Here is a 26,958-nt window from a genome sequence, read left to right as displayed (position 1 = left end):
TAAAATTGAGTTATAGTTGATTTACAATATTGTGTTAGTTTCAGGTGTACAGCAAAGTGATTCAGATACATATGTATATATTCTTTTTCAGATTCTTTCCCATTATAGGTTATTACAAGATATTGAATATAGTTCCCTGTGCTGTACAGTAAATCCTTATTTATCTATTTTATATATAGTAGTGTGTATCTTTTAATCCCATACTCCTAATTTACCCCTCCCCCCCTTTCTCCTTGGTAACCATAAGTTTGTTTTCTGTTTCTGTGAGTCTGTTTCTGTTTTATAAAAAAGTTCATTTGTATTATTTTTAAGATTCCCCATATGTGATATCATATAATATTTGTCTTTCTCTGTCTGACTTCACTTCGTATGATACTCTCTAGGTCCATTCATGTTGCTGCAAATGGCAATATTTCATTCTTTTTATGGCTGAGTAATATTCCATTTTTCATATATCTTTATCCATTCATCAGTTGATGGACCTTTAGGTTGCTTCAATGTCTTGGCTAAGCTAATAATTTCCTAGACATCGTCATTTCCCATTTCAGAGCTTCGGTTTTCTCATTTGGAAAGGAAGTTTAATTACATCTTTCTTACCACCCTCAATGTGCTCCCTGATTTTTACCTGTTTTATTCACTGCTGCGTGCAATAGTAGGTGTTCAGTAAATGTTGCACACAGTAGGCGCTCAATAAATGCATGTTGCATGAAAAAAAATGAATGAGTCCTATTTCCGTGAGAGAAAGCTCTTGGTAAGTCGTAAAGCGACACGCATTCGTGGCCCTTCTTGAGATACTGAGTGAGGCTGTTTCCAGCAAGTCCGGGAGCAACTGCCACTCGCGGACCGCCGGGGAGAGGAGGGGCTGGACCGCTGGGTCGCTGCACTGTCCCGGCCCCGCCCCCGCCCCAAGCCCCGGCCCCGCCCTCAGCCTGGTCCCGCCCTCAACCCCGCCCCGGCCCAGGCCCGCGCAGCCGGTCCCTGTTTCCCGGCGGGCCTACAGTGGCGCGTGCCCAAGATGGTCGCTCCCGCAGCTGCGTAGAGGCGGTAGCGGTTCAGTCTCGGGCTGTAGGGCGAGGCGGGCGTCTGGAAGCGGTCCTCGCCCAGGTGACAGGAGGTCGGGGAGGTGCCGCCGGGCCTCGTGGGGTGCCAGGCCCGCTCGCTGCAGTCCCCGGGCCCCGCCGCCTCCCTATCCCTGCCCCCGGGTGGAACCGAAGAAGGTCAGGTCCGCCGCCCCGCCTGTCCTCGCCTCAGGGCGGACGCTGTGTGTGGGTGGCTCACTGTTTAACATTGACTTCACCCAAGTGCATTCTCCATGGCGGCCTCGCAAGTCCCGGGGGAGAAGGTTAACATCCAGGCAGGAGAGACGGCCAAGGTCGGGGACAGGGACCTGCTGGGGAACGGCTGTCCGGAGCAGGACAGACCGCCGCAGCGCTCGTGGAGGCAGAAGTGCGCCTCCTATGTTCTGGCCCTGCGGCCCTGGAGCTTCAGTGCCTCACTCACCCCGGTGGCCCTGGGCAGTGCCCTGGCCTACAGATCCCAGGGCGTCCTGGATCCCAGGCTACTGGTGGGTTGTGCCGTAGCTGTCCTCGCTGTGCACGGGGCTGGCAACTTGGTCAACACTTACTACGACTTTTCCAAGGGCATTGACCACAAAAAGAGTGATGACAGGACCCTGGTGGACCGAATCTTGGAGCCCCAGGATGTCGTCCGGTTTGGAGTCTTCCTCTACACCTTGGGCTGTGTCTGTGCTGCTTGCCTGTACTACCTGTCCCCTCTGAAACTGGAGCACTTAGCTCTCATCTACTTCGGAGGCCTGTCTGGCTCCTTTCTCTACACAGGAGGTAAGAATTGGCCTGTTTGCTGTGCTGCAGGTCTTAGTTGCAGGTATTGGAAACTGCGGTTTGCATAGGAATTATAGGGTTAGTGGAGACATGTCAAAGGTTATTTTCTTTTTTCTTTGGCCGCACCGTGTGGCCTGCGGAACTCCCCCCACTCGGGATCCAACCGGCGCCCCCTGGGAGTGGAAGCTGGAGTCTTAACCACTAGACCACCAGGGAAGTCCTCAAAGGTTATTTTCTGAATTAGGCCACTTTATGCGAAATCTATAATGTTTGGGTCGTGTGGATTTGGGAGATAGCATTCCTGACTTGGCTTATGGTTGTTAGGAATAACTTATATATGGAATTTTTTTGTGTCTAGTTTCCACTGGTTGGTCATACCTTATAATGCCACAGGTTCAAATTTCAGTGTAATTAAATTTGAAAAGCTCAAATTATACACCTGATTATTTTCAGCTAGTTTGCTAGGTGATCCCTTGCAGCAGGCTGATTAAGGTAGTGATGGGCTGGTGGTTAAGCCCTATTTATTGAGCACCTATTATGTGCCAGGCTCTGTTCTATGTGAACACAGCAGTCAAGTCCCTGCCCTCGTGGAAGTGATTTTATATATCATGAGGAGAGACAGAAAATAAAAATAGTAAATTATGGGTAGGATGACCAACATCCTGGTTTGCTCAACACTGAGTGTTCCTAAGATGTGGGGCTTTGGAAACCAGGAGAGTTCCTGGTAAGCCAGGATGAATTCGTACCTTGGTTACAGTACCTGAAAAGAAGATAAGTGCTATAGGGAAAAGAAGGAGAGCAAAGAAGGAGAGCCAGCTGTCTGCTTTAACTAGTTTGATCAGGGTAGGCCTCGTAAAGAAGGTAACATGTGAACAAAGATTGTAAGAGGTGACAGGTGAGGGAGTTGCCTGAGCAGATATCTGGAGGAAGAGTATCTTGGAACAGCAGTTGCCAAAGGCAGGAGTGTCCCTGAAGAGTTGGAGGAATAGCATGGAGTCCAGGGTGTGAATGAGGGAGAGAGTAAAAGGAGGAAAAGTAAGAGAAGTTCGTTGGGGGAGGGGGGGCAGGGTGGCACAAAAATGCTGTAAGCTTTAATGTTTTAAAAGAATCACTCTGGCTAAGGTACTGAGAATGGATAAAGAGGGGTAAGGGTAGCAGCAGGAGCACCCAGAAGGAGGCTGTTGAGTAAACCAGGCAAGAGATGTCTGGTGGCTTGAATCAGGGTGGGAGTAGTGGAGAGGGACGTAGTCAGATTCTGAATTTATTTTGAAGGTAAACAGGGTTTGCTGATAGTTGGGATGTGAGGCAGGAGAGAAACAGAGAAATTAAACATAACTCTAAGGTTTTGTCCTGAGTAACTGGAATAGTGGTGTTGATGGCTAGTGAGAGAGAGAAGGTTGAAGATAGGCCTGTGGAGAGAAAGTTGAGAAATTGACTTTGGACATCTTAATGTATTAGATCTCCAAGGGGGTGTCACATTGATAGTTGGGTATGAGTCTGATTTCGGAGAAGAGGTCTGAGCTGGAGATAGAGACGGTTGGGAGTCTTGCACGTAGATAAAGTTGTACGACTGGGGGAGATCCCGGAGCGGGGCAGTGTTGATAGACCTGAGGGTGTGAGCCCCGGGGCACTCCAACATTAAGAGGTGAGGAGAGTAGAAGGAAGGCAAAGGGAACTGCAGGGGCGCATCTGGAGGAGAAAGAAGAGAAGCAAGAGACTATGGTATCCCGGCAGCCAATTGTAAAAAGTTCACTGAGGGAAGTCAGCAGGGTGCTGAAATAGAATGAATGTATCAGGTAGTGGTGGATGGAATAGGTCCTCTCTGTGAAGGGGACGCTTAAACTAAGACTTGACAGATAAGGAGCCAGCCACGGGCAGAATCAGGGTCTGATTTGGGTCCTTCAGGGATGAAGGAACAGCAAATGCAAATGTCCTGGAGTGGGTTAAGACTTGGCATCATTTAGGATCTGCTGAAAGGCCAGCATGATCAAGAGGAAGACCGAGATGCAGCTGTCGGGGCAGGCAGGGGCTAGATCGCGCTGTCTCATAGGGCCTCAGTCTCCGCCGGTTCCGCCTCACTCCCAACCTCCAAGCCTAGTCCTTAGACCTCTCTTCTTTAGCTCCATTTACTCCCTTAGGGATTTTAGCCCGTCTCGTGTCTTCTATTGCCATCTATTAAGCTGGTGACAAATTTCTACCTCCAGACCAGATCTTTCCACTAAACCCCAAACTCAAATCCAACTTCTTACTCAGTAACTTCTCTGAGAGGTTACAGGCATCTCAAGCTTGACACGTCTGAGACCAAATTCCTCATCTGCTCACATAGAAATCTGCTCTACGCTCAGCTTTCCCCATATCACTCGATGGCAACTCCATCCTTCTCGTTCTTCAGGCTGAAGATCATGGGCATCATCCTTGACTCTTCTTTCTCACATCTTGCATCCAGACCATCAGCAAGTCCCGTTGACTCCACTTCTTTCTTTTTTTTTTTTTTAAGATTTTTTTTGAATTTTATTTTTTTATACAGCAGGTTCTTATTAGTTATCCATTTAATACATATTAGTGTATACATGTCAATCCCAATCTCCCAATTCATCACATGCCCCCCCCACCCCCCAGCCGCTTTCTCCCCTTGGTGTCCATACGTTTGTTCTCTACTTCTGTGTCTCAGTTTCTGCCCTGCAAACCGGTTCATCTGTACCATTTTCCTAGGTTCCACATATATGCATTAATATATAATATTTGTTCTTCTGTACCATTTTCCTAGGTTCCACATATATGCACTAATATACAATATTTGTTCTTCTTTTTCTGACTAACTTCACTGTGTATGACAGTCTCTAGATCCATCCATGTCTCTACAAATGATCCAATTTCATTCCTTTTTATCGCTGAGTAATATTCCATTGTATATATGTACCACATCTTCTTCATCCATTTGTCTGTCAATGGGCATTTAGGTTGCTTCCATGTCCTGGCTACTGTAAATAGTGCTGCAATGACAATTAGGGTGCATGTGTCTTTTTGAATTATGGTTTCCTCTGGGTATATGCCCAATAGTGGGATTGCTGGGTCATATGGTAATTCTAATTTTATTTTTTTTTAATTTTTTTTTAATTTTTTTAACATCTTTATTGAGGTATAATTGCTTTACAATGGTGTGTTAGTTTCTGCTTTATAACAAAATGAATCAGTTATACATATACATATGTTCCCATATGTCTTCCCTCTTGCGTCTCCCTCCCTCCCACCCTCCCTATCCCACCCCTCCAGGCTGTCACAAAGCACCGAGCCAATATCCCTGTGCCATGCGGCTGCTTCCCACTAGCTATCTACCTTACTACGTTTGTTAGTGTGTATATGTCCATGACTCTCTCTCGCCCTGTCACAGCTCACCCTTCCCCCTCCCCATAACCTCAAGTCCGTTCTCCAGTAGGTCTGCATCTTTATTCCTGTCTTACCCCTAGGTTCTTCATGACATTTTTTCCCCTTAAATTCCATGTATATATGTGTTAGCATACGGTATTTGTCTTTTTCTTTCTGACTTACTTCACTCTGTATAACAGACTCTAGGTCTATCCACCTCATTACAAATAACTCAATTTCGTTTCTTTTTATGGCTGAGTAATATTCCATTTTGTATATATGTGCCACATCTTCTTTATCCATTCATCCGATGATGGGCACTTAGGTTGTTTCCATCTCCGGGCTGTTGTAAATAGAGCTGCAATGAACATTTTGGTACATGACTCTTTTTGAATTTTGGTTTTCTCAGGGTATATGCCCAGTAGTGGGATTGCTGGGTCATATGGTAGTTCTATTTGTAGTTTTTTAAGGAACCTCCATACTGTTCTCCATAGTGGCTGAACCAATTCACATTCCCACCAGCAGTGCAAGAGTGTTCCCTTTTCTCCACACCCTCTCCAACATTTATTGTTTCTAGATTTTTTTGATGATGGCCATTCTGACTGGTGTGAGATGATATCTCATTGTAGTTTTGATTTGCATTTCTCTAATGATTAATGATGTTGAACATTCTTTCATGTGTTTGTTGGCAGTCTGTATATCTTCTTTGGAGAAATGTCTATTTAGGTCTTCTGCCCATTTTTGGATTGGGTTGTTTGTTTTTTTGTTATTGAGCTGCATGAGCTGCTTGTAAATTTTGGAGATTAATCCTTTGTCGGTTGCTTCATTTGCAAATATTGTCTCCCATTCTGAGGGTTGTCTTTTGGTCTTGTTTATGGTTTCCTTTGCTGTGCAAAAGCTTTGAAGTTTCATTAGGTCCCATTTGTTTATTTTTGTTTTTATTTGCATTACTCTAGGAGGTGGGTCAGAAAGGTCTTTCTGTGATTTATGTCATAGAGTGTTCTGCCTATGTTTCCCTCTAAGAGTTTGATAGTTTCTGGCCTTACATTTAGGTCTTTAATCCATTTTGAGCTTATTTTTGTGTGTGGTGTTAGGGAGTGATCTAATCTCATACTTTTACATGCAGCTGTCCAGTTTTCCCAGCACCACTTATTGAAGAGGCTGTCCTTTCTCCACTGTACATTCCTGCCACCTTTATCAAAGATAAGGTGACCATATGTGCGTGGGTTTATCTCTGGGCTTTCTATCCTGTTCCATTGATCTGTGTTTCTGTTTTTGTGCCAGTACCATACTGTCTTGATTACTGTAGCTTTGTAGTATAATCTGAAGTCAGGAAGCCTGATTCCTCCAGCTCCTTTTTTTGTTCTCAAGATTGCTCTGGCTATTCAGGGTCTTTTGTGTTTCCATACAAATTGCGAAATTTTTTGTTCTAGTTCTGTGAAAAATGCCAGTGGTAGTTTGATAGGGATTGCATTGGATCTATAGATTGCTTTGGGTAGTAGAGTCATTTTCACAATGTTGATTCTTCCAATCCAAGAACATGGTATATCTCTCCATCTATTTGTATCATCTTTAAGTTCTTTCATCAGTGTCTTATAATTTTCTGCATACAGGTCTTTTGTCTCCTTAGGTAGGTTTATTCCTAGATATTTTATTCTTTTTGTTGCAGTGGTAAATGGGAGTGTTTTCTTGATTTCACTTTCAGATTTTTCGTCATTAGTATATAGGAATGCCAGAGATTTCTGTGCATTAATTTTGTATCCTGCTACTTTACCAAATTCATTGATTAGCTCTAGTAGTTTTCTGGTAGCATCTTTAGGATTCTCTATGTGTAGTATCATGTCATCTGCAAACAGTGACAGCTTTACTCTAATTTTAGTTTTTTAAGGAACCTCCATACTGTTCTCCATAGTGGCTGTATCAGTTTACATTCCCACCAACAGTGCCAGAGGGTTCCCTTTTCTCCACACCCTCTCCAGCATTTGTTGTTTGTAGATTTTCTGATGATGCCCATTCTAACTGGTGTGAGGTGATCCCTCATTGTAGTTTTGATTTGCATTTCTCTAATAATCAGTGATGTTGAGCAGCTTTTCATGTGCTTGTTGGCCATCTGTATGGAGAGATGTCTATTTAGGTCTTCTGCCCATTTTTGGATTAGGTTGTTTGATTTTTTAATATTGAGTTGCATGAGCTGTTTATATATTTTGGAGATTAATCCTTTGTCCGTTGACTCGTTTGCAAAAATTTTCTCCCATTCTGAGGGTTGTCTTTTCGTCTTGTTTGTAGTTTCCTTTGCTGTGCAAATGATTTTAAGTTTCATTAGGTCCCATTTGTTTATTTTTGTTTTTATTTCCATTGCTCTAGGAGGTGGATCAAAAAAGATCTTGCTGTGATTTATGTCAAAGAGTGTTCTTCCTATGTTTCCCTCTAAGAGTTTTATAGTGTCCGGTCTTACATTTAGGTCTCTAATCCATTTTGAGTTTATTTTCATGTATGGTGTTAGGGAGTGTTCCAATTTCATTCTTTTACATGTAGCTGTCCAGTTTTCCCAGCACCAATTATTGAAGAGACTGTGTTTTCTCCATTGTATATCCTTGCCTCCTTTGTCATAAATTAGTTAACCACAGGTGTGTGGGTTTATCTCTGGGCTTTCTATCCTGTTCCATTGATCTATGTTTCTGTTTTTGTGCCAGTACCATATTGTCTTGATTACTGTAGCTTTGTAGTATAGTCTGAAGTCAGGGAGTCTGATTCCTCCAGCTCCGTTTTTTCTCCTCAAGACCGCTTTGGTTATTCGGGGTCTTTTGTGTCTCCACACAAATTTTGAGATTTTTTGTTCCAGTTCTGTAAAAAATGCCATTGGTAATTTGATAGGGATTGCATTGAATCTGTAGATTGCTTTGAGTAGTATAGTCATTTTCACAATATTGATTCTTCCAATCCAAGAACATGGTATATCTCTCCATCTGTTGGTATCATCTTTAATTTCTTTCATCAGTGTCTTATAGTTTTTTGCATACAGGTCTTTTCTCTCCCTAGGTAGGTTTATTCCTAGGTATTTTATTCTTTTTGTTGCAGTGGTAAATGGGAGTGTTTCCTTAATTTCTCTTTCAGATTTTTCATCATTAGTGTGTAGGAACGCAAGAGATTTCTGTGCATTAATTTTGTATCCTGCAACTTTACCAAATTCATTCATTAGCTCTAGTAGTTTTCTGGTGGCATCTTTAGGGTTCTCTATGTGTAGTATCATGTCATCTGCAAACAGTGACAGTTTTACTTCTTCTTTTCCAATTTGTATTCTTTTTATTTCTTTCTCTTCTCTGATTGCCGTGGCTAGGACTTCCAACACTATGTTGAATAATAGTGGTAGAGTGGACATCCTTGTCTTGTTCCTGATCTTAGAGGAAATGCTTTCAGTTTTTCACCATTGACAATAATGTTTGCTGTGCGTTTGTCGTATATGGCCTTTATTATGTTGAGGTAGGTCCCCTCTTTGCCCACTTTCTGGAGAATTTTTATCATAAATGGGTGTTGAATTTTGTCAAAAGCTTTTTCTGCATCTATTGAGATGATCATATGGTTTTTCTTCTTCAGTTTGTTAATATGGTGTCTCACATTGATTGATTTGCATATACTGAAGAATCCTTGCATCCCTGGGATAAATCCCACTTCATCATGGCATATGATCCTTTTAATGTGTTGTTGGATTCTGTTTGCTAGTATTTTGAGGATTTTTGCATCTATATTCATGAGTGATATTGGTCTGTAATATTCTTTTTTTGTAGTATCTTTGTCTGGTTTTGGTATCAGGGTGATGGTGGCCTCATAGAATGAGTTTGGGAGTGTTCCTTCCTCTGCAATTTTTTAGAGGAGTTTGAGAAGGATGCGTGTTAGCTCTTCTCTAAATGTTTGATAGAATTCACCTGTGAAGCCATCGGGTCCTGGACTTTTGTTTGTTGGAAGATTTTTAATCACAGTTTCAATTTCATTACTTGTGATTGGTCTGTTCATATTTTCTATTTCTTCCTGGTTCAGTCTTGGAAGGTTATACCTTTCTAAGAATTTCTCCATTTCTTCCAGGTTGTCCGTTTTATTGGCATAGAGTTGCTTAGTCTCTCTACTAAGAGAGTGGTAGTTTCTTAGGATGCTTTGTATTTCTGTGGTGTCTGTTGTAACTTTTCCTTTTTCATTTCTAGTTTTATTGATTTGAGTTCTCTCCCTCTGTTTCTTGATGAGTCTCGCTAATGGTTTATCCATTTTGTTTATCTTCTCAAAGAACCAGCTCTTAGTTTTATTGATCTTTGCAATTGTTTTCTTTGTTTCTATTTCATTTATTTCTGCTCTGATCTTTATGATTTCTTTCCTTCTACTAACTTTGGGTTTTGTTTGTTCTTCTTTCTCTAGTTCCTTTAGGTGTGAGATTAGATTGTTTATTTGAGATGTTTGTTGTTTCTTGAGGTAGGATTGCATTGCTATAAACTTCCCTCTTAGAACTGCTTTTGCTGCTTCCCATAGGTTTTGGATCATCCTGTTTTCATTGCCATTTGTGTCTAGGTATTTTTTGATTTCCTCTTTGAATTCTTCAGTGATCTCTTGGTTATTTAGTAACGTATTGTTTAGCCTCCAGGTGTTTGTGTTTTTTACGTTTTTTTCCCTGTAATTGATTTCTAATCTCATAGCGTTGTGGTCAGAAAAGATGCTTGATATGATTTCACTTTTCTTAAATTTACTGAGGCTTGATCTGTGACCCAAGATGTGATCTATCCTGGAGAATGTTCTGTGCGCACTTGAGAAGAAAGTGTATTCTGCTGTTTTTGGATGGAATGTCCTATAAATATCAATTAAATCTATCTGGTCTATTGTGTCATTGAAAGCTTGTGTTTCCTTATTAATTTTCTGTTTGGATGATCTGTCCATTGGTGTAAGTGAGGTGTTAAAGTCCCCCACTATTATTGTGTTACTGTCGATTTCCTCTTTTATAGCTGTTAGCAGTTGCCTTATGTATTGAGGTGCTCCTATGTTGGGTGCATATATATTTATAATTGTTATATCTTCTTCTTGGATTGATCCCTTGATCATTATGTAGTGTCCTTCCTTGTCTCTTGTAACATTCTTTATTTTAAACTCTGTTTTATCTGATATGAGTATTGCTACTCCAGCTTTCTTTTGATTTCCATTTGCATGGAATATCTTTTTCCATCCCTCAGTCTGTATGTGTCCCTAGGTCTGAAGTGGTTCTCCTGTAGACAGCATATATATGGGTCTTGTTTTTGTATCCATTCAGCGAGCCTGTGTCTTTTGGTTGGAGCATTTAATCCATTCACGTTTAAGGTAATTATTGATATGTATGTTCCTATTACCATTTTCTTAATTGTTTTGGGTTTGTTTTTGTAGGACCTTTTCTTCTCTTGTGTTTCCCACTTAGAGAAGTTCCTGTAGCATTTGTTGTAGAGCTGGTTTGGTGGTGCTGAATTCTTTTAGCTTTTGCTTGTCTGTAAAGCTTTTGATTTCTCCATCGAATCTGAATGAGATCCTTGCCGGGTAGAGTAATCTTGGTTGTAGGTTCTTCCCTTTCATCACTGTAAATATGTTATGCCACTCCCTTCTAGCTTGTAGAGTTTCTGAGAAATCAGCTGTTAACCTTATGGGAGTTCCCTTGTATGTTATTTGTCATTTTTCCCTTGCTGCTTTCAATAATTTTTCTTTGTCTTTAATTTTTGCCAATTTGACTACTATGTGTCTCAGCATGTTTCTCCTTGGGTTTATCCTGTATGCAACTCTGTGCTTCCTGGACTTGGGTGGCTATTTCCTTTCCCATGTTAGGGAAGTTTTCGACTATAATCTCTTCAAATATTTTCTCAGGTCTTTCTGTCTCTCTTCTCCTTCTGGAACCCCTATAATGTGAATGTTGTTATGTTTAATGTCCCAGAGGTCTCTTAGGCTGTCTTCATTTCTTTTCATTCTTTTTTCTGTATTCTGTTCTGCAGCAGTGAGTTCCACCATTCTGTCTTCCAGGTCCCTTATCTGTTCTTCTGCCTCAGTTATTCTGCTATTGATTCCTTCTAGTGTATTTTTAATTTCAATTATTGTATTGTTCATCTATGTTTGTTTGTTCTTTAATTCTTCTAGGTCTCTGTTAAATATTTCTTGCACCTTCTCGATCTTTGCCTCCATTCTTTTTCTGAGGTCCTGGATCATCTTGACTATCATTATTCTGAATTCTTTTTCTGGAAGGTTGCCTATCTCCACTTCGTTTAGTTGTTTTTCTGGGGTTTTATCTTGTTCCTTCATCTGGTACATAGCCCTCTGCCTTTTCATCTTGTCTATCTTTCTGTGAATGTGGTTTTCGTTCCACAGGCTGCAGGATTGTAGCGATTCCGCTTCTAACATGCACTTGGGACTGGACCACTTCTCGTCACTTCCCACCACTACCCCTGTCATCTCCCTCAATTATTGCGGCTGATTCTTTGCCCGTCTCTGTGCATGCACCCTTGTCCCTTTCCCAGAGCTCCCAGATCAGCAGCCAGAGTAATCCTGCAGCTGTGTCAGTCGCCTGCTCAAAACTCTCCAGTGGCTCCCACCTCATTAGAGTAAAGGCCAGGGTCTTTACAGTGACCCCCAGGGCCTGACATTATCTGCTCCACCTGCAATTCCCCACAACTCTCTAACCTGCTCTCTTCACCATGCTCCAGCCACACTGCCCTGCTAGCTGTTTCTGGAACACGCCAGGCATGCTCCTGCCTCAGGTCCTTTGAGATGCTGTTTCCTCTGTTTAGAACGCTCTTCCCCCATCTGTGTGTATGATTTGCTTTCTAACTGCCACCCATTTGCTCTAATGTCAGCTTCTACCCTATTTAAAATTACAAAACAATAACAATATTTTTCTGCAGCAGCTGAAAAAAATAAAATAAAATCACACACACACCCTGTGTCTCCCCTACAGTGCCTTCCCTATTGCTCTCCTCTGCTTTTTCTTCATAGCACATATTACATTCTAACCACATAAAGTACTTACTTTGTTAATTATCTTCTCCCTTAGACTGTAAACTCCCTGGGGGTAGGGATTTTAGTCTCTTTGTTCTCTCCATCATGCCCAGAACAGTGCCTGGCCAGTAGTCAGTACTTAATATTTATTGAATGAACAAATGGGGACACACTGAAATGTATTGAGCAGCGTAATGACATAATCTGATTTATGTTTTTTTAACATTGACTTTTATCGATATATAGTTGACGTATGGTGAAATGCATGGATCTTAAGCGTTATAGTTTGATGAATTCTGACAGTTACATACAGCTGTATAACCCATACCCCTACCATAATACAGAACATTTCTGTCACCCCCAAAAGCTTCCTTGTGCTTTTTCCCTGTCAACCCCACTCTTCCCACCCCATCTAGAGGCCACCACTGTTGTGTGGTCTAGAACATCATGTAAATGGAATCATTCAGTATGAATTCTTGTGCCTGTTTTTGAGTTTCGTTGTGTTGTCATGTGTATCAGCGGTTCCTTTGCATCACTGAGAGATAGCCATTGTATGGACATACCACAATTTGTTTATCCATTATCCTGTTCAGTGACTTTTGGATTATTTCCATATTTTGGCTATTACGACTGAACATTCATATTCAAGTCTTCTCTGGATATTTGTTTTCATTTTTCTTGGGTAAATGCCTAGGAATCGAATTACTGGGTCATAGGGTAGATGATGCTTAACTTTATGAGAAGCTGCCAAAGTGTTTTCTGAAGTGGTTCTACTGCTTTTACCTCCCCACCAGCGAGGCATGAGAGTTCCATTTACTCCACATCCTTTTGATGCCAACATTTTGATTTATGTGTTAAGAAATTCATTCTGGCTGCTGTGTGGAGAGCTGGCCCACTGTGCTGGCTCATGTGGAAAATGGTGTTGGGAGGAGGGGAGTGCCTAAAAGGAAACTCCCAAGTGGGCCACATCTCTGAATCAGGTGGAGCACATGAGCCTTGGGTCGGACGCTCAGGAAACAGGGCTTTCTGCTCAAGGGCTTTGTCATTTTCTGGTGTCAGATAACCTCAAGAAGCTTTGCTTACGTTGTTTTTTGCCAGGCGATCTCAGGTGGTGTTCTTGGGTACTCTTGCCAGAGGTCAAGAGCCCCGAAGTCTGCCTGGAGATCTGAGAAAAAATGCAGAAGAAGAGCAGACAGCTGGTGGAGAAATTTGCTAGATTGGTGCTGGGAGCATTCCTGCCTGGCATCCTCCTTGGGCAGGGGTAGTTGCCTAAACGTGTGAGATACTGCACGAGACATCGATTTCCTAATTTAGAATTGGAGCGGAGGTGCTGCTTGAGAGACCTTCCTCCTGGAGGGCATGTCCTCAGACAACCAAATTATTTATCAAAACACTGCCTGGGGGGTACAGAATTAGTTTGCTGTGTGTTGGGGGTATCAGGGGCCATGCCTGTTATACCCTTTCCTGGAGATGCTTCCTTCCAGAGAATCAAGGGTGGTCATTTAGCACTAAAGAATCCCAGCCACTAGGTGTGGAGGTAAACTTGGGCTGCATCTTGTTCTTTGGCTACCATGCTTTTAGATCTGTTACAGATCATTGTCCCTTATCGTTTTAGGCTGTTTAAAATGCAATTGATGACCGAATAATTTTTTTTTTTAATTTTCTGATCCCGAGGCCATGCCTTGGTAGCTTGATTAGATCAGAGGTTTCCCAAGCTTCCGTAGCAATATATGTGTGGATCACCTCTTTGAGTGGGTGTCTCTCACCCTTTCCGTGCTGCTTTGCCTGTTTCAATCCAAGTGGGACATTTTTCATGACCTTGGTTCCAAATTCCAGGTGCTTGTTACTGTAGCTCTGGGTTCAGCTCATCCTTTGTGTCAAGCACTGGGGAGCCAGCTGTTAACTGGCCAGACACAAGGCCCTGCCCTCATTGAAACCTACAGCTTAGTGGGAGAGACAGAGATTAAGAATTAGAAGTGTGGGAATTCCCTGGTGGTCCAGCGGTTAGGACTCTGAGCTTCCACTGCAGGGGGCACGGGTTCCATCCCTGGTCGGGGAACTAAGATCCCGCCTGCCACACAGTGCGGTCAAAAAAAAAAAAAAACTAGAAGTGTGATGGAGTTTATGAAAGTGGAAGTCAGGGTGCTGTGGGGCACACTGCAAGGGGAACCAAATGTGGTCTAGGGCCGAGGAAGGCTGCCTTGAGGAATGGTCTTTAAAGTCTTGAAGGATGAGTAGAAGTTAGCCAGGCAAGGAGTCGGGGTTGGGGGAGTGTCTGAAGGCCCTGAGGAACTGAAAGAAGTATGTGTGGCGAGGGGAGGTGGGCTCAAAGTCAGGCAGGAGGGAGGCAGGGCAGGGCCAGAGGTGAGCTAGGTGGAAGATCTGGGGCTCTTTTATCCGGAGGACAACTTGTTGAGAAGGGTTTTCAGGTGTGTGTTGGGGGAGGGGCATGACTAGCTTAGTATTTTGAGAGGATCATTTTGGCTGCATCGTGGGGATGTGATTAGGAATGGGGAGGGGAGATGGTTATGGGAACAGAAGCTGAGGGATCGGTTGGGAGGGTGTTGCAGTGTTCCAGGCATAAGATGACTTTGACGTGGATTTGGGGATGGAGCATTGGGGATGGAGAAACTGGGCCAGTTTGAAAGATGGGGATTAGACAGGATTTGAAGTAGATTAGCAGTATGGGAGGAAAAGTTAGGGATTATTTAGTGTTGTAACTCCATGGGCACCAGAGAGGGGAAGCAGTGTTGTAAGTTCCCTGTCTCAGCTGTCTTACTCATTATGTGGGTGAAAGTTGCTCTGTGTGGCGTTTGGGAACCCTGAACTTTCGCTGAGATTAACGAGATTCTCAGAACCAGAAGATGCTTCCAGAGGTTGTGGCTGAAAAGTAAGAGGCTGGGGTGGATATTCCGTGAGGGGCTGATCTCAGGGCATTCCTGTCAGAAGCAGTGTCTTGCAGGGGTTGGTGGAGGATGAAAGAAACGCAAGCCCTGGACCGTAAGACCTGTGAGATCCTTCACGGGCTCTCCCGTTGAACTGTCTGTGACTTGGAACCCCCTGCTCTTTTTTCTTTTTTTCAACTTTTTTCAATTTTTTATACAGTTTTTAGAGGTTACCTTCCACTTACATTTATTACAAAATACTGGCTGTATTCCCCGTGTTGTACAACACATCCTTGAGCCCATCTTACACCCAGTAGTTTGTACCTCCCACTTCCCACCCCTGTTTTGCCCCTCTACCCTCTTCCCCACTGGTGGCCACTAGTTTGGGAGGCCCCCCCGCTCTTTGCGGCAGGGCTTTGTTGGGGGACAGCAGGAAGGAAAACTCGGGGATGACTCTGAGACTGAACTGGGTGCTAAACGATTAGTCTTCTCTGTCCCTCTGTGCCACTGGAGAAAAGAGTCAGATTTTGCTCTGGAGGGGAGGGGAGTGCAACCACTGCCCCGCTTCACAGCCTAAGAATATGCCCCGTGCAGCCACGGCAGCCTGCCTTTTGACTGCCGCGGTTTCCAGCCCCTGACCTCACAGCAGCTCTCTGTGTTTTCTGGCCTAGGAATTGGATTCAAGTACCTGGCTCTGGGAGACCTCATCATCCTCATCACTTTTGGCCCGCTGGCTGTGATGTTCGCCTACGCTGTCCAGGTGGGGTCCCTGGCGGTCTTCCCGCTGGTCTACGCCATCCCCCTCGCCCTTAGCACCGAGGCCATCCTCCATTCCAACAATACCAGGGACATGGAGTCCGACCGGGAGGCTGGCATCGTCACGCTCGCCATCCTCATTGGCCCCACTCTCTCCTACGTGCTCTACAACACGCTGCTCTTCCTGCCCTACCTGATCTTCAGCATCCTGGCTGTGCACTGCAGCATCAGCCTGGCGCTGCCCCTGCTCACCATTCCCATGGCCTTTTCCCTTGAGAGACAGTTCCGAAGCCAGACTTTCAACAAACTGCCCCAGAGGACTGCCAAACTCAACCTTCTGCTGGGCCTCTTCTACGTTTCCAGCATCATTCTGGCACCGGCAGGCAGTCTGCCCAAACTCTAAGGGGGCCAGTAGCCGCACGCCACAACATGGCCCCCCTTTCTCAGAATGTGTTGAAGGCAGAGTGTCTGAGGAGGGAAGGTGATTTGGCAGTGACGGGCTGAAGGATGGCTTGTGAACGCCCACCTTTTTTTATTATTACATTCTTAAAGAGAATGTTTTGTTTTTGTTATTTTATTCCGTTTTATGGGGACTCTTGAAACCACTCTGGTGTCAGAACGAGGTAAATTGGACGCATGGCCCTTGTTGTATTTATAATTTCCACTAGAGGGTGATGTCAGGTCACTTTTAGTGGGCTACGATGCCCTAAGACTTGGTGAAGGAACCGCGCAGACTGGCCTCCTGTCCTGAAAGAGCCATAGTAACTGGGCCAAGTGTCCTCTGCTGTTTTGATCTGGTCTTACACTACCTTGAGAGAGAAAGTCCCTCATTAACAGCCCGACTGGGCTCTAGGCTTTTTGCCTAAATTGTGATTCAGACCCTTTTGTCCTCACTTCACTTATTGCCACAGTTGAGGAAAAGCATCAGATAACCCTGCAGCAGGACAGTGGAGCAGAGGGCTTGGAAGGAAAAAAAAAACAAAAAAAAAAACAAAGAAATAACGCCTTGGAGGCAGCTGAGAAAATCACTCCGCTTTTGGATAGAAACTGGTAGGGCGGCTGGTTTCCCCTTGTAGAGCCCACTGGCATGACAGGAAGGACTCCCAGCCCTTTCAGTAACTCGCAGCGCTCCGAAGTTGTTAAGGCCCTGGCTGTCCTTGCCGACTACTGAAGGCCCACAAGGCCGCTTCTTCGCCTGCCCCCATCGTGTTTCCTCGCACTCCCCTATGCCCGCCCTCCATTTCTTTCGGGTCCCCATTTGTGTGTCTCCCATCCGTGGAGCCCTGCTGTTTGGGCAGCAGCTTAGCAACTGAGTCAGGGATGGTTGCCCCTGTCCACAGAACCAGAGGAAGAGCAGACCAAGTACAGCAGCTGCTCCATGAGTGAATAAGCCAATGGTCAAACAGTCCTGACCCTGTTCAGCGAAAATGACAGGCTTATCAGTGAGGAAACTGCATCCTCCTTCTTGAGGACAGATATACAGTACTGACCCGGCTTTTCCCAAAGGCTTCAGTTGCCTTGTGCAGAGATAGTTTGTACCCAGGATGGGGGAATTCCAGCATTGATCAAAGCTGCCTCTTGTTTCAGTGTCTGTGAAGTATAACTTCTGGGCTAGAATTGCTTGGTTGCATTGGGTCCAAGACCAAAATAGATTGAGACCATCGTCATCATGCTTTTCTGTTGTGATTATAGCCATTCTGATAGGCATTTCAGGGTCTTGGCCTGCAGAAAATGACATCAGAACTAGCTCTTAATCCTTAAAATCAGGCCACTTATGATTTGGCTCCTTGAGTTAGAATTGGGCAGCTTACTTGGAAAAACATACTTGGAAATTGCAGAAGTTCCTGTAAAGTCAAAGGTGGTTTGTCTGTAGAGTTTCAGAATCTCCAAATAGTGGTCAGAGCCCCGTAACGAGGAAAAGGAGGACAGCCCTCTCTCCTGGCTGTCTTCTCCCAGCACCATTTTTGTTTTATGCCAGGCTAGTGGCATTTTGGTGCTCACAGGAGTCCTGCCTTCAAAGAGACAAGCTTTTCGGGCTCCTTCCCAGCAGGCCATTGTCACATAAGGCTCACCCCTGAGGCCGTCGGACCGAGAGCTCCCTGCGTCCACAGACCAGACCACCTTGGTAAGCCCTCCCTTCGGGGGTGTCAGTTAGCGTCTGCACTATGTTCTGGTGCAGGGTTTTTTTTGTTTTTGTTTTTGTTTTTGCGGTACGCGGGCCTCTCACTGTTGTGGCCTCTCCCGTTGCGGAGCACAGGCTCCGGACGCTCAGGCTCAGCGGCCATGGCTCACAGGCCCAGCCGCTCCGCAGCATGTGGGCTCCTCCCGGACCGGGGCACGAACCCGTGTCCCCTGCATCGGCAGGCGGACTCTCAACTACTGCCCCACCAGGGAAGTCCCTGGTGCAGGTTTTAATGCATATTTTTATATATAAATCTTTCTAAAAGGCCAAATTTGATGCCAGGTTTTATATGCAGGTCACTATAATTTGTATTACATCCCCTGATTCAATGAAGGTTTTCTTTAGACTTGTTAATAAACAAATTTTTTTAATTAAAAAAGGAAAATGCTTATCAGTGGTCTGGCTTCCCATTTCCCTGTGCTCTTCCTGCTGCTTGCCTCATCGTCTGCTTGTGAACTCTGATTCATAAACCTCAGGAGACCAGCGCGGGCACATTCAGTGGGGAGGGGGTGGGGCGCCTGATCTTTGGCGGTGAGTTTGACCAGATTTGATGAGCCCTTAGGAGAGACAGTAGGGATTTGCCAAGAGCCAGGCAGGCCAGATTAACCTTGTTTCCTTCTGTCGTTTCCTACTTTCATTTTTCTCGAGCAGGTCACTGCTGATAGATTGGGAACTTGCAGCAGATAGAGGACATTTGGGTTTCTGCTGGGCATTTGACGGTATGTCCTCATGAACACAGCAGAGATACGTGGCATGGATAATAGTCTAGTTAGGTGAATTTCTGGGAGACTGAAAAGGCTGCTTTGATGTGTGAAAGGAAAACTTTGCCATGAGTAAATACAGTAAGTCCCCTACATTCGAACAAGTTCCATTCCGAGAGCGCGTTCGTAAGTCCAATTTGTTCCTAAATCCAACAGAGTTAGCTTAGGTACCCAGCTAACACGATCGGCTGTATAGTACTGTACTGTAATAGGTTTATAATACTTTTCACACAAATAATACATAACAAACACAAAAAAGCAAACATTTTTAATCTTACAGTACAGTACCTTGAAAAGTACAGTAGTACCAGCTACATCACCACTGCTTTTACGCTTGCTTCTGGACATCCTGGGCTTGAAATAAAGATACTGTACTACTGTACTCTATACGGTGCTGTACAGTAAAGTACACAAGAGCACAAGCACCTGTAGAGGATGCATGCACGCGACAGTGTACGCCAGACATATGAACTAACTTACGTGATTGGACACGCGTCCGCATCTTTGAAAGTTCGCAGCTTGAAGGTTCGTGTGTAGGGGGCTTACTGTATAAGCAATACACTTGGGTCCCCCAAACCAAATATATTGGATTGGCCAAAAAGTTCGTTCGGGGTTTTCCATCTGATGGGAAAACCCAAACGAACTTTTTGGCCAACCCAATATAACATCAGAGGGGGAAGATCCATGGAGTGAGAGCCACAGATATGGTGGGTGTTGATGACTCTGCAGTAGAGCATCACATGCCTTTATTTCTGTGAGTCAGACTTATTCTGCTCCCCAATGGGGGTGGCTGGAAATGCAGCCTTATTCACCTCTTGGGCCTGCTTCTGTCTCCCTGGGACCACCCAGGACCCCTGGGCCTCCGTGGGGCAGAAGCCAGAGATGCTGGCTGGGTCCTTGCTCCATGGGCTCGCTGTCTGTAAGGTTGTGTCCTTGCTGCTTCCTGCTGGGGCTCGGCCCTGGAATCTACCCTTGTTTCTTGGATACTCTGCGCCAAAAGGGTTCAAAATGCCCCTGACAGCAGCCTTCCTTGCCGGGTACCGTGGGCCTGGAGAGCCCTTGTCCCTGTCACTGCATCCCCATTTCTGCCCAGTTTTGGCAGAAGCTCCCACTTTCTCTGTGAACTACCTCATCCACCTGACCTACTCAGAGCATTTCCCTCCTTCCTCACCCCTTGCAGGACCTTTGCACAAAACCCCACCCAGAGGCCTTTAGAAGCTCAGTGCTGGCCTCTTCCGAAGTGGAATGATGAAATACATCATATGTTATCTTACCAACTCTTCTGTTACTCCTTTATTTAAGCCAAAATCTGAGCCTGTGACCTGGCCCAAAGCACAGTTTGAGTCAGTGATGAGCTTTGGCTTCCATGTTGGTTAATGTGACCCGAGGTGGAATTAATATGTTAGTGTCCAGAACAAGGAAGGCTCATGTCCTGCCCATCCCTGTGCTGTCAACCACACATGGTGGGCTGGGCCCATTCCTGGGCATTTTTCCTTCTTTCTTAGTTCCTTTTTTTAAAAAATTTATTATTCTTTTGGCTGTGTTGGGTTTTCATTGCTGCACACGGGCTTTCTCTAGTTGTGGTGAGCGGGGGCTACTCTTTGTTGCGGTGCACGGGCTTCTCATTGCGGTGGCTTCTCTTGTTGCATAGCACGGGCTCTAGGAGTGTGGGCTTCAATAGTTGCAGCACTAGGGCTCAGTAGTTGTGGCACATAGGCTCTAGGGTGCGTGGGCTCAGTAGTTGTGGCTCACAGGCTCTAGAGCGCAGTCTCAGTAGTTGTGGCGCACGGGCTTAGTTGCTCTGCGGCACATGGGATCTTCCCGGACCAGGGCTTGAACCCGTGTCCCCTGTATTGGCAGGTGGATTCTTAACCACTGCGCCACCAGGGAAGTCCTCTTAGTTCCTTATTTATTTATTTATCTATTTATTTATGGTTGCATGGGGTCTTCGTTGCTGCACACGGGCTTTCTCTAGTTGTGGTGAGCAGGGGCTATTCTTCGTTGTGGTGCACGGGCTTCTCATTGTGGTGGCTTCTCTTGTTGTGGAGCACGGGCTCTAGGTGCACAGGCTCAGTAGTTGTGGCTCACAGGCTCTAGAGTGCAGGCTCAGTAGTTGTGGCGCACGGGCTTAGTTGCTCCGCGGCATGTGGGATCTTCCCCGACCAGGGCTCGAACCTGTGTCCCCTGCGTTGGCAGGCGGATTTTTAACCACTGAGCCACCAGGGAAGTCCCTCTTAGTTCCTTTTTTGATAGAGCAAATGTGATGATAAATCAAGAGCATGCCTTGGATGTAATACACTGGGATTTCAGCAAGGCGTTCAGCAATATGGGATGAAATGTGGAGTGCATGAAAATACAGCTCCAGGAATTTCATTTCTACCTGCACACACATGTGTGTCTTCACACTGGTAACAGCTGCGGCAGAGATTTTACGTCTCTCAGTGTGGTACCACATTCTGAAGGTGTGTTATTCACAAACTGGATCTTGTCCAGAAAGCAGTAGGCAGACTGGTGAGGGCACTTAAAACCATGTCAGCATAGAAAGGAGAGGGATATCTTGGGGAAAAGGGATTGGGGTGGGAGTGTGTGTGTGTGTGTGTGTGTGTGTGTTTGTGTGTGTGTCTGAAACTTCAAAGGCAAAGCTAGGACCAACGGGTGGAAGTTATTTGATCTCAAATTTAAGCTCTGAGGTCAGGAAGAACTTTCTAACCATTAGAGGAATCAGCAAGTGAGATGTTTGAAACGTCCCAGTGGGCAGTGAGGTCCCCGTGACTAGAGGCATTCAAGCGAAAGGATGATTTCTTGTCAGGAACATTGAAGTGAAGAGTTGGACATCAGAGGGGGGTGTATGAGAAGACCTTAAGGGTCTTCCCATCCTGTGATATGGGTGTTCTATTATTATGGGATCATTTCTCAGACCTGCCCCCAGGGGTTGGAAGGACAGAGTACAAAAAACATGTTGACAGTTCTCTGTGATGTCAGATCATTGTCTGCCGACTTTAAGGGACACGGCTGTGATTGATATTACTTTCTTTTTTTTTTTTTAAGATTATACACACACATACACACATGCACATGCACACAGAGTTGATTTCCCCCTTGAAAGCCCTTGAAGGGAGGTGGATGACAGCTCCTTTCCTCCAAGCCCCGCAGACTACTCTGCCGCTAATGGACTGTCAGCCTCTTTCATTACAGGCTCCAGACTGTGCAGGCTGGTGTAAAAGTGGTGCCTCTGGGGAGAACCTGGCACTTGGGTCTCAGCCAGTTGACATTTGTGATTTACCCTTTTTCCAATTGGGACAGGCCTCCCACAGTGAGTGACGAAGCCAGGATGCCAAACAGTGGTATAAACCGAGTCAGGTCCCCTGCTTGAAGAGGTGACAAGGGCTGAGCCTGGCTCTTCAGGAGGGCCTGCAGACAGCTTCCTGGGGTGGGGGAAAGGCCATAACTGCAGGGCAAACCCCCTTCATTGCCCCTGACCCACCTCAAGATGTGGGAGTTCTGGGAGGGTCCTGAGCGTCTTGGGAGGGACAGTGAGGGTCTTGATCACATGATTTCAACCAGGTTTCGAGGGTAAAGGGAAGTTGGCCTGGGGCCCTCCTGTGATGCCAGTACATCCAGAGAGGCAGCCCTCTGCCTGCTGCTACTCTAGGAGCACCCCAAGTCCACACTCCCGCACTCCTGCCATATCCCTGTCCCTCTCTCCCCCAGCCTGCCTTCGAATTGTCCGCATTAGGGCCACAGTGGGTGTAGCAGGGCAGGCCCGGGCATGGTATGGGTGTCACACATCTGTTAGTTTGTCAAATGTCTGTTGTCGGCCGCCCCCAGGAGGTGGGAGGACTAGGGTGCTTTACTCACCATCCTAAGTCATCTCGAGCACAGGGCTTGGGACTCAGAGCAGGTGCTGAAGGACTGAGTCACCTCCGGGGGCGGCAAGACTTGTAGGGCTGACCGACAGGTGTTAGAGTTTGGACCACTGCATCACATCTGCTGCCCCTGAGCGGTAAGGGGCTGGGAGAGGAAGGGAAACTTGGCAGTAAGTCTTAAGATCTTTTAAGATCCAGCTCATCTTCCTGGTACGTGGAAGCCTCTAAATAAATGTTTGCTGAATGACTGAGTGAATGACAGTAATAAAACCATCACTGTGTGCCAGGCATTGTTCTCAAAGCTTAAAAACATTCTTTTAATCCTCAGAACAACCCCATGAATGGTGTATTAAGGTCTTTTTTCATGAGAGAGGAAACTGAAGTTGAGGGAGAGTCTTATGTTTGCCCTGGGTCACCCAGCTAGTAAGTGATGGAGCCATGATTCTAATCTTGAACTATTTCAGTGCAAGTTCTGCTCGTCTTCTCTGTCTTTGTGTGTCCTGCGGCACCTTGTACACTCTGGGCGCTCAGTCAGTTGGTCCGCCCCTGGGAGTGGGAGGGTGGTGAAGAAGGGGAAGTACGGCTGGTGGTGGGGTGTGCCTGAGAAGGGGGTGTCAGAAGCGTCGAAAGTGACACAGCCTTCACAACTTCCTTGGTCCCACCAGTGCTCTTAGGCAGGGTCTCCTGGGGTTGCTCTCAAGAATATGCGAGTGGCCGGGCTAGTGCAGGCCCCCAGAGGTGGCTTAGGGCCGGGGCTGTGGTTCCCATCCAGGTGGGACAGGCCACCTTCTTGCTGGTGGTGCTCTCAGGCAGGAAGCAGAGAGCCTGCGACCTGGGGAAAGAGACAGACAAGGAGTTGGAGGTCGAGGAGGTGCTGTGGGCTGGGCACTGCCCTTGGCCTTGGCACTGGGTTGCTGCCCTCTGGTCTGCCAGGTGAGGCCCCCTCAAACCCTCTGCCCTGTGTCCCCAGGAGGCTGGCTCTATGGAGATAATAATTAAGCCCACTTGTCTCACTTGCTCCGGCTGGATGGACTAAGGTTTGGGGTCAGATCTTCCCGTCCCTGAATAACGGAGAGTGGCTCCTGTCCGCCCACAACACAGCAAGTTGCGTCCTCAGGTTAAATTTCTCCTCCTGTTCCCCCAGCTGCCTGCCTTCATTTTCTCTCCTTCTTGCAGTCCTCACCCAGCCACTGAGCCAGAGTGCCCACATCAGGAATGGTGACTCTGCTTCCGGAGCACGTGGCTGCGGGGAGCCTGAAAGAGCCCCTCCCTACCTTCAGGGTGAGCAGCACCTGGAGCTGAGAGTTACACGTGTTTGGGACACAGAAGACTTGCTCTCTGGGTTCAGTGAGAGGCGGCTGACGCCTGCCAACTGTTGAATAAACCCTGACAACCACTGTGCATTGAGGGTAGGGGTGGAGGTGCCGGATGGAGCTAATCAGGAAGGCTTCCAGGAGGAGGTGATGAGGAGTTGCGATCAAGGCTTCCAGGAGGAGGTGGCCATGGGGTGATGGTTTCCTCAGAAGCTGAGGTGCTGGTGGGCAGCTGTCCCCAATTCACCCAGCTGGAGAAAGTCCCTTGGTTGCCTCCTGAGAGCGTGGGCGAAGTTTTCCTTAATCAACCTCTTTGGCAGCGCGGCCAGACAAGACTGCAGCATCGAGGTAGGTGTGCTAAGGGCCATCGCACCACTGCCAAGGTCAAAGCCTGAATAATGAAAAGCCCTGACACCTCCTTGCTGAGAAACAAACAGGAGGGGATGGTGGGGCATTTAATAGCCAAGGCTGCCAATACCTAATCAAGATGAATGGCCTTGAGAGACGAGGTCCAGGGAAGACATCGTGTTAGGAGAATGGGAAGACCGCCTCCCTCCGGGCTGCACTGAGACCAGGGAATGGCAGGCGAGGAGTAGCACAGTTGCAGGGGACGTGCTGAGGGGGTCAGAGGTCACCAACGAGGGCCTTCTAGCTGATGCTTCCAGGACCAGAGACCCTCACTGAGAGTCCACTCTGGGCCAGCTCTGTCCTAGGACTCAAAATGAATAAGCTTGCCCTTGCCTTTTAAGGGCTCGTAGTAAGCTGGGGAAGAGAGCACACAAACATAAGTTATTCTGATGCTATCTCAAGTGTCATAACAGAGGCACAAAGGGCTGTGGGAGAAGGAGGGCAGCAGAGATTAATTTCTCCCCACCCCACTGTCACAGACCCAGATCAATTCACTGCTTATGACAAAGAACTCTGTCTCACCTCTGCTTCTCTGGCGCCACCTACAGGTGGCTGCAAGACCAGTTAGTCATTCACAGTTAAATGAGCAAGTATTATGTTCCAGCACTTGGCTAGGCTCTGGGGTATAATGGTGAATGAGACCTGGTCCCTATCCTCAGGAATCTTACAGTCCCAGAGGAAAGACAGACAAACAGGCACTCCTGACATCACTCATGGAGCTTAACTAGTGAAACACTCATGGAGTCTGACAGCACTGGGTTCAGTTAAGTCCAGGCTGTATCACTCGCCCTCTGGATGTGCTCAGCCAAGCTATGTAACCCCTATGAGCTTCCAGTTTCTTCTCTACAAAGCAGGATGAAAATATTTGCCTCGTAGGGTAGTTTTGAGTTTAAATGAACTATTGTTCAGAGAGTACTTAGCATGGTGCCTGGGATGTAACAGGCACCTCATAAAATGAGTCCCCTTTCCTCTCTTACTGATGAATATTTCAGAATGTGGTCGTTTCTGTGTAATATCAGGCTTCCGCACTAAAGGGCAGAGGATCCCTGGCTGACGTGATGGTGTGCTTCACGGTGGCGGCACAATGCCCGGTACGGTCATTTCACTCAGCAGACATTCATTGAGCACCTGACAAGTATCAGGCACTGTGTTAAAAACTAAAAACAGAAGGTGAACAAGACCAGGTCCCTGCCCTCACAGAGCTTATACAGTAGTAAGGGAGACAGAAAAGAAAAGAAACTACTCATTGCGAAACTCTGTGTGTGTGTGTGTGTGTGTGTGTGTGTGTGTGTGTGTGTGTGTTTGGGGGGCGTCCCTTTGGTGATTTCCTGGGGGGCTCTGCTCTGGCACTCACACGAGGTTCTATGAGGAAACCGAGGCAGGACCCATTTGTAGCCTTTCAGGGAGACTGGAATCCCAGTGGGGTGACCATGGGAAAGTTGCCCCTCCCCCTACCAGAGCCCGCTATCCCTGAGGTTCTGGCCTTGGGGCTCGAGACTGTCAAGGTGGCTTCCTATTTTTGTGTGTGTGTGTGTGTGTGTGTGTTACGCGGGCCTCTCACTGCTGTGGCCTCTCCCGCTGCGGAGCACAGGCCCCGGACGCGCAGGCTCAGTGGCCATGGCTCACGGGCCCAGCTGCTGCGCGGCATGTGGGATCTTCCCGGACCGGGGCATGAACCCGTGTCCCCTGCATCGGCAGGCGGACTCCCAACCACTGCGCCACCAGGGAAGCCTGGTGGCTTCCTATTTGAATGCCCTACGGCCCTGGGAGGCTGACCTTTGAGCAGGTGCTAAGAGAGAGTTGGATGGAGAGACAGGTGATCTTATATATGGTTGTGAATGGCCTGTCATTCAAAGGGGCTTCAAGAATCTCTACGTTAGGGGCTTCCCTGGTGGTGCAGTGGTTGAGAATCTGCCTGCCGATGCAGGGGACACGGGTTAGATCCCTGATCCAGGAAGATCCCACATGCCGCGGAGCAGCTAAGCCCGTGCGCCACAACTACTGAAGCCCGCGCACCTAGAGCCCATGCTCCGCAACAAGAGAAGCCACTGCAATGAGAAGCCCGCGCACTGCAATGAAGAGTAGTCCCCGCTCGCCACAACTAGAGAAAGCCTGCGTGCAGCAACAAAGACCCAACACAGCCAAAAATAAAAATTAATAAAATAATTTTAAAAAATCTCTAGGTTAAAGGAATTTTCAAAGGGTCCTATTTCCCAAATGTGCTATGGGGACAGGTAACATCATCTCCTTGGGCTCCTGTCAAAGTTCAACCAGGGAAGGACATCCAGAAAACGTCTGAAGTCTATTTTACCAGGGTTGTCATTATGTTAAAAAAATTTGCCCACTTGCACATGTGTGCACTTGTGTACGTGTGGGACACCCAGTCCTCTGCTTCCTCACCAACAGGGCAGCTATTACTCTGGGTGTTCAGAGAAGCTGAAAATTAATGAAACTCAGTGCAATGAGCGACACCTTGTAAAACAATCTCAATTACCAGATAACCAATCTCCATGCAATTGCAGAGAGGGTAAACGGAAACCACGGGGGCTGTGAGCAAATGATAGCCCCGAGCCGCTCGGGCAGAGGCAGAGAGATG

At 46.5% G+C, this 26,958-nt stretch overlaps 1 protein-coding gene across 1 annotated transcript; it reads left to right on the top strand.

Annotated features, from left to right (window-relative positions):
- Nucleotides 1-986: 986 nt before the first annotated feature.
- Nucleotides 987-18,405, top strand: UBIAD1 (UbiA prenyltransferase domain containing 1). Its single transcript, XM_060142823.1, has 2 exons — nucleotides 987-1,841; nucleotides 15,748-18,405. Exons 1-2 carry the CDS (start codon nucleotides 1,313-1,315, stop codon nucleotides 16,233-16,235), a joined length of 1,017 nt encoding a protein of 338 aa, XP_059998806.1. The 5' UTR covers nucleotides 987-1,312; the 3' UTR covers nucleotides 16,236-18,405.
- The last annotated feature ends 8,553 nt before the right edge of the window (nucleotides 18,406-26,958 follow it).

Source organism: Lagenorhynchus albirostris, chromosome 2 (assembly GCF_949774975.1).
Source record: "Lagenorhynchus albirostris chromosome 2, mLagAlb1.1, whole genome shotgun sequence".
Classification (NCBI taxonomy): domain Eukaryota; kingdom Metazoa; phylum Chordata; class Mammalia; order Artiodactyla; family Delphinidae; genus Lagenorhynchus; species Lagenorhynchus albirostris.
This window is presented reverse-complemented; position numbering and strand designations above follow the sequence as displayed.